At 44.6% G+C, this 10,564-nt stretch overlaps 1 protein-coding gene across 1 annotated transcript; it reads right to left on the bottom strand.

The window, feature by feature from the left end:
- Window positions 1–1,193: 1,193 nt before the first annotated feature.
- Window positions 1,194–3,353, bottom strand: msx2b (muscle segment homeobox 2b). Its single transcript, XM_079566069.1, has 3 exons — window positions 3,309–3,353; window positions 2,744–3,148; window positions 1,194–2,057 (listed from the first exon to the last, which is right to left on the bottom strand). The coding sequence occupies exons 2-3, from the start codon at window positions 3,141–3,143 to the stop codon at window positions 1,597–1,599; spliced, it is 861 nt and encodes a 286-aa protein (XP_079422195.1). The 5' UTR covers window positions 3,144–3,148; window positions 3,309–3,353; the 3' UTR covers window positions 1,194–1,596.
- Between the last annotated feature and the right edge of the window lie 7,211 nt (window positions 3,354–10,564).

Raw genomic sequence — 10,564 nt, 5'->3', positions numbered from 1 at the left:
TGAGGAGAAGTCATGTAACTCCTATCGACACACACTCATTTATACAGCGTTCCCGTATTGGTTATGATCGCACCCTTGGAGGCCCCATATTGCGATCATAGGTCATGTGTCACCCAGTCAACCGTGTATAAGTTAAAATAATAAGTTAAAATGAACTGAATCTGCGTAATAATTGCTACTGTCTATGTATCCGTGTGAATATACTCTGCTGTGGGGAAACATACTTGTTGTAATAGCTCAGTAATAAGAGGAAGTACATGTCAGCTTACAGAATGTTTGTGTATAATTTACACGCAGCTCACGTAAACCTGCCTCTGCTTTTCACACACACATTACAAAAGCATACTGACGTTTATTAATCATTTATTTCAAGAACATACAAATCAACATTGTGGAAGACTTAGTGACATATACTGCATAGTCGGGGCCCATTCAAAAGTGCGCCCATCTTTGTAACAATGAAACAGTTTTGGTCCGCAGCTCTTTGTACCATATTTCCTCACCATTAGTTCATAAATACACTTTGTGACACATTCATACATTTCCAGCATAAGGTTTTTTTTTTTTTAATATATATATATAAAGAATAAATATATCTAGGCTTGATAAACCTAATAGAAAAAGCACAGGAGTGAAAATGCTATTTATTTCTTGATCGAAGAGCAAGAGAAAATCGTTAAGGCAAGACGCGCTTCCCTGCATGTAAAAATGAGTGCATCAGTAATGTTTTTTTATTTAGCCTGAGTCGCTGAAACACTCGTTCATGCAGAAAGCCGAGGGGAGGAGGAGGACGGGGGGAAAAGTGTCTATTTTTAAGGCAGCCTCGGAATCAAAAAAGGCACCAATGGGAGGAAAAGCTTAAGCTGAATATCACTTTGTGCGGCGCAAGTCCTCAGTCATTTCAATTATTGCAAAAGTAAACAAAGTGGAGACTATAAAAAGCTCGCCGGTGCACGCCCCGCTTCACTCAAAAACGTAAACACCCGGTCCAGCTTCGGAGGAGTCCAAAATATCCTTGCTTTTGCGTATAAAAAAAAAGCTCGATTTCTATGTCGAAGTGCCCTCAAAAGTCCAATACTTGTTTGTGCAGTAAGTAGGACGGATTTTGACTGTCAGAAAGGAAGACAGTGGTAGTGTGCTCTTTATGCCAGTCCCATGCTTGCGTAAATGATCAGTAGGGCATCCATTTAGTAGGGGAACGTTGCTCAGTGGTTAGAATAACTAAATAACGTCACCATCTTTCCTTTGAGTGAAGGCTGTGATGGGGAGGATTGAGACGAGTGCGTACCATCAGGAAAGGCACCTGATTTTAGAAAAATATACCAAATGAATACAGACTACGGATGATACCAGTGGCACCCCTGGAGGGAAGAAAAATCAGGCGTCAAATCTCTGTCCCGTTGTGCCTGCATAGAGGAGTTTGCATCAGGAGGACCATGACGCTTTAAAAAAACAAAACAAATCAACACCATTTGGCCGTGGCAAAACCATGAATGACCAAAATATATCAAATCTTTACATCTTTACATGTCCTTTTTCCTTTAAAATATCCGTATAAAAATATCTGCATGTCCCAGAGAGTCAGTGCGCTTCATGTTAGGACAAGTGATACATGCCGTAGCTGAGCGGAGAGGCATACAGTCCCAGCGGCGCGATGGGCAGGAGCTGCCTGTGCTGGTGATACGCCGAGTAAGACTGTCCGTACAGCGACATGGCTCCCAGAGAGAGGGGTAACGTGAAGCTGGGGTGCAGGCCGCTGGCGTTGGCGGCGGCCGCGGCTGCCACGGCGGCCGTCTTGGCGTCGGCGGCCATCTTGAGCTTCTCCAGCTCCGCCTCCTGCAGCCGCTTGGCCTTGGCGCGGCGGTTCTGGAACCAGATTTTGACCTGGGTCTCGGTGAGGGTGAGGGAGGAGGAGAACTCGGCCCGCTCGGCGATGGACAGGTACTGCTTCTGGCGGAACTTTCGCTCCAGGGCCAGCAGCTGGGACGTGGTGAAGGGCGTGCGCGGCTTACGGTTGGTCTTGTGTTTCCTGAGCTGGCAGCCGGGGCTGATGTGGCCTACAGGAGAGGACAGGGGAGAGATAATCGACTGGGCGGAAAAACGGCCACAGAAACAATTGTGGCTCGTTTGAATAGGCAGAATTGTTTGTGAGATTAGAAGAGGTGAAGATAGAGAATAAATGAGCACCCTAAAATAAAAAGCCTGTATACAGTACATTCCAAATAAATACACTGTGAGACAGTACTACAAGCTCTCTGGAGCAATTATACTGTTTATTTCCAATAATGTGATGTTTATTTGTATGGTAATAGCCTAGTTAGTATCCTTTATCCATTATTACAATGTCTAAACCACAAAGTCCCATAACCAGCTTACATCATTTTCTTAACCACATAATCTTTAAATGAGCCACTCTAAGAACAGCTTGATCGCCTGCATTAGCAGATAATATGCTACAAGCTTAATTTTAGAGTCACTGCTCTCTTGTTTTTATTTGAATTATTGTTGGGTGGATCTATCTCAATGTACCACAGAGATATTATAATAATGCGTATACAATGGTAGCATCCTGTTATGCAAATTACCCACTTTATTTAACAATAAATCTTTGTAATACTAACACATGATCTCGCCTTTTATTCGGGCTACCAAGGCAAATAAGCTAGTGGCTATCGTTTAAACCGCAACACTTGAGACACTTATTAAAAAAAAGCCCTGGAGACATTTCAATGGGAAAACCTACGCGTCTGTGTCGGGAACGCTCCGCCGGTGACCCATGGCGCGCACTCCTCCGGCTCGGACGCCTCGGACTTGACGGGCGAAGTGGGCGAAGAAGATGCGTTCAAACTTTTCCGGCCCGCCTCGCTCTCCCCGCACAGAAAGAGCGGGTTCAGCGGGGTCCGCGGCAGCTCTCTCCGGCACACCGGCTCCGCGCCACGGCTGGACACCACTCTCCCGGACATGATCGCCTCCACGCTGAAGGGGTGATGCCGGAGCGCCGCCGGAGAGGTGACCGCCTTCTCCTGCTCCTTGTCCTCCTCCGCCGCCGCCACCCCACCGTCGGTCACGTCCGAGCGAGCGCTACAATCCTCCTCGGATGAACTACCGCTGCCCAAGTCCTTATAAGTCTCGCGGGAGGACATCTCTGCTGTCCAACGGGGGAAAGGGGGGGAAAAAAAACAAAAACAAGTCAAAGTCCGAGTTCAGGGGGCGATGCGCGCTGGAGACGCGGAGACTGAAAGCGATGTGTGAAGTTGGCTCAGGCGAGTGGTTTGTTATGGGGCTGTCAAGTATGTGGGAGTACTTACGCACAGGACGGTGATACGCACGACTTGGACCAATCAGTGCGGGCCTAAATCGGAGCGCGAGGTGGGGCTGCCAAGGAGGAGTAGAAAAAAAAAGTGGAGCAGTCCGAAGTTACATTTGAGTGCTGATGATTAAGTTTACATGCATGCCACCCTGAACAAAACGTCTCCTATTGTGACTGCAATGACGCTCGCGCCATAAATAGATGATGTGAACTGCACTGGATAAGAATGCTTCCTGGGTGTGATGGCTAACTTTTTGTTTTTTCTTGCATTGTTGACATTAGGCAGATAATGTTAGTCTAAAGTTTTCCTACTAGGAACAGGATTGAGCAACACTTGAAGGAAGTCTCGGATAGCCTATTATTTTGTTATTTGGAAACCTGTAATGTTTGGACTGCAATGGAATTTGTGTTGAACCGCATGTTTATACTGGCACGGCGGTTCAAATGTAACAGTGTCAGGAAACGTCAGTCAGTCGGTGTTGTCCTTCTCAGGTAGCGCTGATTCATTTCAATTCCGAGACATTAGTCGTCAGGACAACTGTAGCACGGCCCTGTCATGTGTGCGGGTCTTCTTTGGTAATGGATTGGCCCAGGCCTTAACCTCCTGAGAGCGCACTGTAAACACAAGCCCCTTGTGGGTAATTACAGAGAAGTTTAAAACACCCATCCTCTTTCTTCTTCATCACAGAGTCTAATGTGTTTGTCCATTCTCTCTTTTGGGACTTTCCACTAGATTTTGTTGCACGAGTAATTCTAAATATGGGGCACAATCACACTATAGTATCACGGATTTTTGGCTTTTGTGGAAGTTCAGGTAATTCCGGTGTTGTAATGTATTGCCCAACGAGAAACGAGATGCAAGTTGATCATTTTATGCTCACTACTGCCACCTCAGGTCTTACGCGTAACTGCAGTTTCTATATTGAGCTCGTGCATGACGGCACTTCGGATCCAAAGTAGCAACTTTTTGAGTGACAGTGCAGGATTTTAGAGGCAGCTGTGGTGAACAGGCCTGAGCTCATACTACACATTAGGACAGTGGTTCTCAACCTTTTGCTGCTGCGACCCCCATTATAACAGTTAAAGGGGTTTGGGACCCCCGCTCGGGTCACACCATGGGAAATTGGAACAATATTTTACATAATTCTTAAAAAACAAAGAAAAAAACAAATGGCTAAAATAAAATTCATCAAATTACAAACATATAATGGCACTCTGGTAAAATAGCACACACTTGCGACAATAAAATATTATAGCATATGCTAATATAAATACGGTATATGTTATCTACATGATCTGGCGACCCCCCAAATTTGTCTCGCGACCCCCTTGGGGGTCCCGACCCCCAGGTTGAGAACCACTGCATTAGGACATGGCTGGAACATGTAGGGGGAGGAAAATACTTGGTTTTAACATTTTTAAACGCAGTGTAGTCCCTTTAATGTTTAACAAAATTGAGACTATTCTTTCAACTTAAAAAAAATAGACACAAGGAAAAAGATTCGAACTTCCAAAGAGATTTATTTTCAATCAAAAAGCTCCAAACCGTTACTGCCCAATGATCTGATCTGCAAATTTCTTTCTGATGTGACAGCAAGGGTGGGAACCCAGGGTGCTGAAGGTGCTGCACAACCCCCTGGTGGATAGTTCGTGTATTGTAAGTAATATTAGTAAATGGGAAATAAGCACAGAAAAAGCGTTTTGGTCCCTCAGCACCCCCTAACCAAAATACGTTCCCACGGCTCTGTGTGACTAGGCTCGCCAACCAGACTCCGCTTCTTTACAGAAGAGGGTCTGGCAACACTCCATTGCGCGCTTTCAAAGGAAGTGACGCAGCGATATGGAGCCTACCGACCAATCAGAGCAGCTCCCTGAACGGGCGTCACGTTGTTGCGCCTTTGTTTTGTAGTTTTTCAACACAAGCAACCCCTTCCCGTAATGCTCCGGTATGCTTGTATTCTTAAGTTTTTCTGACATAAACGACAGAAGTCACTTACTGAACTCCGTGTGGCAGGAGCGCCATTGTTTATGTCCGAATGATACAACTTTCTTGTCGCTGTTTCTGTCGTCACATCTGCTATGTTCTCATTGGCTGCTATGCGCTTCGGTTGTCCCCATTTGTCCCGCCTCAAGCAGTAGCTTTTCTACGACAGGGTCGCCAGACTAGTCTCCTGTTTATTAATTAATAAACATCGCAGATTAGTCTGGATGCCAGGCTACTGTGTGACAGCGTATAATAATTCATGATTTATGTAAACTATAGCCTATAGATATAGCCTTTCAACCTCCACGCTTAAAAGTTATTGTTTTTTGGCTCATGGCTCCCAAATCATCACGGAGAACCCCTGAACCCGTCCATGGCCGTGTCCAGTCCAGACGTCCACTCTTTGGTGAGTGTTCGAGCTGGTCGTTCATCTTTCCCGTTCTCCGGCACAGCGCGCACACATGAAGCGTCTCTTTGTGGCTCGGGTTGATTTTTTTTCCCCACAGCGATGTCACGTTATGTCAGATGAAAGTGGCGTCTTCTGATCGAGGGCTCTACACTTGTTACACTATTTTCACCAAAGAAACGGCTCTTTGATGACTCTCTCAATACCCGCAGCTGAAGGGATGTTTCACTGCGATTTTCCCATGGTCACGCTCCTTGGGACAGTATTTCATCTGTCGCCTAATTGCCCCAATTTAACACTAAAACCAGTCATAATCTGGAGTTTTCTGCTAGCGTATGATAATTAATTGCTCCGACACATCACAAGGTCCTGTTCAGAGGTTTAGTTGTGTTTTAAGTGTGGGAAAAAGATAAACCAATACAAGAAAGATCACAGATAGATGCAGCAGTTGCATAATGCGTTCGAATCAATTTCCGACATTGACTAAGAATGGCTGGTTTCATATCATTTCTCTCAATATGAATCAACACATTTTTTATCCTTCTTTTGGAGTACTTTTTGAAGCTATGATTCTGAAATTCGTTCTGTTACAGATACAGACCTCGACCAACAAAGAAGGATCTGTTAAACTAAACCGCACCGCTTGGCAACAAAGCGTAAGTACACATGAATTGAAATCTAGGATAAACAAAATATAATCGAGTAGTTATTTTATGTATTAACAGTAAGGCAGTATAAGCATGAAATTATCCAAAAAGGCTGAAATTATGATTAGAAAACAACCAGAAATGTTATGACTCAGGTAGTGAGTGATTCTACAGCTTTTTCTGTTCATAAATATTGAAAGTAATGCTTTCTGGGAATGGGTCATGACCCATTTTTGGGTCGCCAACCACCAGTTGAGAACCACTGCTTTAACCTGTTGATGACAGTATAAAGGGTATACCAGCGGGGATCTCACAACATGGCCTCAGGAGCCTCATGAGTGTCAGTGCTGAGTTATGAAATTTAGTAGGGCACTCAGTCGAGAAAGTGCTTACTCAATCACATGCGGTTAAAGTGACAGTCTTTAAGATTGCATAGTGAGAAGAGGGAAATTTCACATGTACACAATAAGGCTCCTCCCCCTTCCCTCCGGATCGGACCTGAAATCCCCTCCTGGTTTGCGAAATGTGGAGAGAAACAATTGCCAAAAGTAAACTATCAACCTCCCTCGTTCTCCCTCCTGATTTGACCCAACACAGGAAAGCTCGTCTCATTGGTCAAAGTGGTGGCACCGGAGATTTTGATTAATGTCAGCAAAAATGTCATTATCTATTACTTGTGCTACATCAAATTGCAGGCCCAGGCGGTGAATTACACGCAATCTTTTAAGTTTGTAAAACACCCAAACTTGCAGACTATCACTTTAACATCACATTTTCCACTTCCTCAAGACTTTTACTCAAGGGACAGCGCAAATCTGTTCATATTTGCTGCCCAGTTTGTATTCAACATAGCACTACTTGAGTTACTTGAGACAGTTTCCCTGGCGTACCCCTGGGACCGCCTCTCTTGCCTCGCTGAGCACACTTAACAACATAAATAAGTTGTTATTTCCTTCTGTGCTGCAGCCACATTATGTATTCTCCCTGTAGGCGAACTGTAGTGATCCCATTGCCCTTCTCTGCAGTGCGAAGCCCAAGGCGCAGAGCTCCAGCAGCCCGTACAAACCCCGTGTGTGTGTGTCTATAGTTCCCAGGAGGCTGCACTGCGCCTTATTAAAGTGGGCTTATTTCACAGACAATCAGAGTGCTGTGAAGGCGCCAGTGAGCGGGCACATGAAAGACTAACTCCTCAGGGGACAAACTGCTCTACCTCCGCCCTCCCTCTCTCGCTCTCTCTCTCTCTCTCTCTCTCTCTCTCTCTCTCTCTCCTAATATTCCCCTATGCTCATACGCCCCACAGGCAACTTGTCAGTCATTATGTACAGAACTGGTTCTCAGCGTCATGTTTGAGACCTAATGTCTTCCGCGCTCCCTCCGCGGCCATACTTTTTTTATGGCCAGCTTAAGTTCTGGATGTTTGACTTTTCCTGTTCATGTTCATATACCCGTGTCAGTGTTGGAAATGTACCTGCTTTCCATGCCTCTGACGCTTGTACCGGCAGTGCTCTCTGTACAGTATGTAAAGCATTTCAAAACGACAAACGCCTATTATTGGATGAGGTTAAGTTACATAAGCATACCTTTGTGAATGCCAACTGTTTTCTTTTTGATTGACTTAAAAAGATGCTATTACCGAGCTAGGTGCGTCCATGCCTTTTGCTTACTCACCCGTGGACGTGACATGCCTACAATGCTACAAATAGCCTGTCAGCTTTTACAAACCATGGAAGTCGCACAACAGAGACAAAAACAAGTATGTGGGACACACGTCGTCGAAGTTCTTCTGTTTTCCCTGGTGTCTGGATAGAGTTGAAGAAGGGATGGAGAGGGTGAGGAGGCTCATGGTTATGCTGCTGAAGTTGGGATAGGTTGGGGACAAAGCGGTCAGGGCCATATCATTTTGGCTTGAGGTACTGCAGTCTGGCCCAGAGGGACTGTCCCTGTGGAAACATAATGGAAAGGGCACCTGCAACTTTCAAACAGTTCGGATTTTGTGTTCAATAATATGGAGTTTCACAAACTATACTGTTTCTCCTTTTGAAATGATTTGATTTGCAATGGTTGGTCAGAAACAATCACGTTGGGTTTGCGACATCAGATTTTATTTTATACATCTACACTGCACATTCTTTAAAGGGATATTTCAGGATTTTTGACATAGGGCCTCATTTCCCAGTTATCCAGAGTGTTGTTGATTTCTGGAGATATTTTTTTGGGAATTCACGCAGTTCTTATATTTGAAGAGTTTCGTGGCGCTAGGCTACTGCGAGGCTAGCGCATTTCTATGGTATCAGCTAGCCTGCATTAAAAACAGTCTGACCCGCTCCACAGTGCACCTGAGACAAATCACTTATAACACCAGACTAACCATATACATGTCTGTGTCGATAGAATAATTTAAACCATTTTGCATTTAAAATAACTTATATTTGAGCAGCGTACACTACGCAGCGGCGGAGTGATCTGCTAGAAAATAGTCCCTCAAAATGCGATCATTCATGTGATGCAAGGTCAGTTATATTCCAAAAATGATTCTATCGACACAGACATTTATATGGTTAGTCTGGCGTTATAAGTGATTTGCCTCAGGTGCAAGTGTGTCAGACTGTTTTTAATGCAGGCTAGCTGATACCATAGACATGCACTAGCCATGCACTAGCCTAGCGCCACGTAGCTATTCAAATATAAGAACTGCATGAATTAGAAGAAAAACATCTCCAGAAATCAGCAATACTCTGACACTCTCACACTGCATAACTAGGAAATGAGGCCCTCTGTCAAAAATCCTGAAATATCCGTTTAACATTAAAATTAGGGCTGCAGTGCACATGATCAGTGAGCAAGAGCTGTGGATTTACTGATCAAGCAAATTAAAAATGAAGACATGCGCCAGCGAGCAACGGATAATGAAACGAGGATCTTGAGAACCCAATCTACACATGTTGCCTATATAATCTTCTACCCCAAGGACAGCAGCGGCTACAAAGACAACTTAATACCACCAAGTATGGAGTGAATTAGAAATTGTAGAAGCGCTTTGGGTGATTGGTGTCACGTGAAATACATGAAGGTTGCCCGGGAAGTGATTTGATTAGGGGGTAGTAGACATGAGAGCAACAAACAAATAGACACAAAGCAATTTTTGTTTCAGCCTCAAAACTTTTTTATTATCATTGACCTCATTATTGAACTTGTGTGCCTTTTTTTTTCTCCAAATAACAGCAATAATTCTTAACTTTGGGGTTTTGAAAAAGGTTTCTTATAGTCACTTTTCAAAGGAAGAGTGTAGAGGAAGGAAATCGGAGCGGGGGGGGGGGGGGTTGAGCATGGCGCTCTCTCGGGTGTTACAAAATTACCCACACATCCCACTTCCCTTTTTCCATAATATCATTTAAGCCTGATAATAACCACAGCAATTTGTCTGAGCATGTTAGTCAGAGTGTGTGAGTGTGTGTGAGTGTGTGCTGGAGACCGCATGGGGCGCACCTCAGAGCGGTGCAATTACAGCGCTGCAGCTTTGAAGTGGAGGAATGTTGGGCGCAGATAATTAGCAGGCAGCTCAACACTCACACACTATTTACATTGTCATTAAAGCGCTCATTCAAGCCGTCCTGCCACAACAAATTTTACTATCTGTGCCGGTGATTACAGGGGACAGGCTCCGGGGGGCAGCGGGGAGCATGTGCGTTGACTTTGTGGAGAAGAATGGAAAGAAGACTTAAAAAAAAAAAAAAAAAGCAAAGGTTAAGAGTTCAGGTGAGCTGTGTCATGATCTTGTTTTGTCATCTGTGTGATGAAATGGCGGCACGGTGGCGCAATGGTTAGCGCTCGTGCTATACAGCTAGGAGGGGGCATGTTCTCCCCGGGTCTGCGTAGGTTTCCTCCAGGTACTCCGGTCCCACTAAAAACATGTGCAATAGGGATGAATGGTGGTGGTCAGATAAAACTGTTGCCGCAGATGTGTGCAGAGTGGCTACATACCTAGCTTACCACCACTCTCGTGTCATGTTAAAGCAGTACTCTTGCCCCTAGAGGCCGTAAGCGCAACTGCAGGTGTCATAGCAAGTTATGATTTTTTAACTAAGTAATTGACTTGGAGAGTAAATACTTCGCTGACAGGAAAGGCGAAGGGAGAGAGGGATATTGCACATCCAATTATACAATGGAAATATTTTTTTTCACTCAAGCTTGGCTGTAAATACTGTTTAAAGTGACGG

Source organism: Gobius niger (assembly GCF_951799975.1).
Source record: "Gobius niger genome assembly, chromosome: 11".
Lineage (NCBI taxonomy): Eukaryota > Metazoa > Chordata > Actinopteri > Gobiiformes > Gobiidae > Gobius > Gobius niger.
The sequence above is the reverse complement of the archived record's forward strand: the minus strand, read 5'-3'. Positions and strand labels throughout refer to the sequence as shown.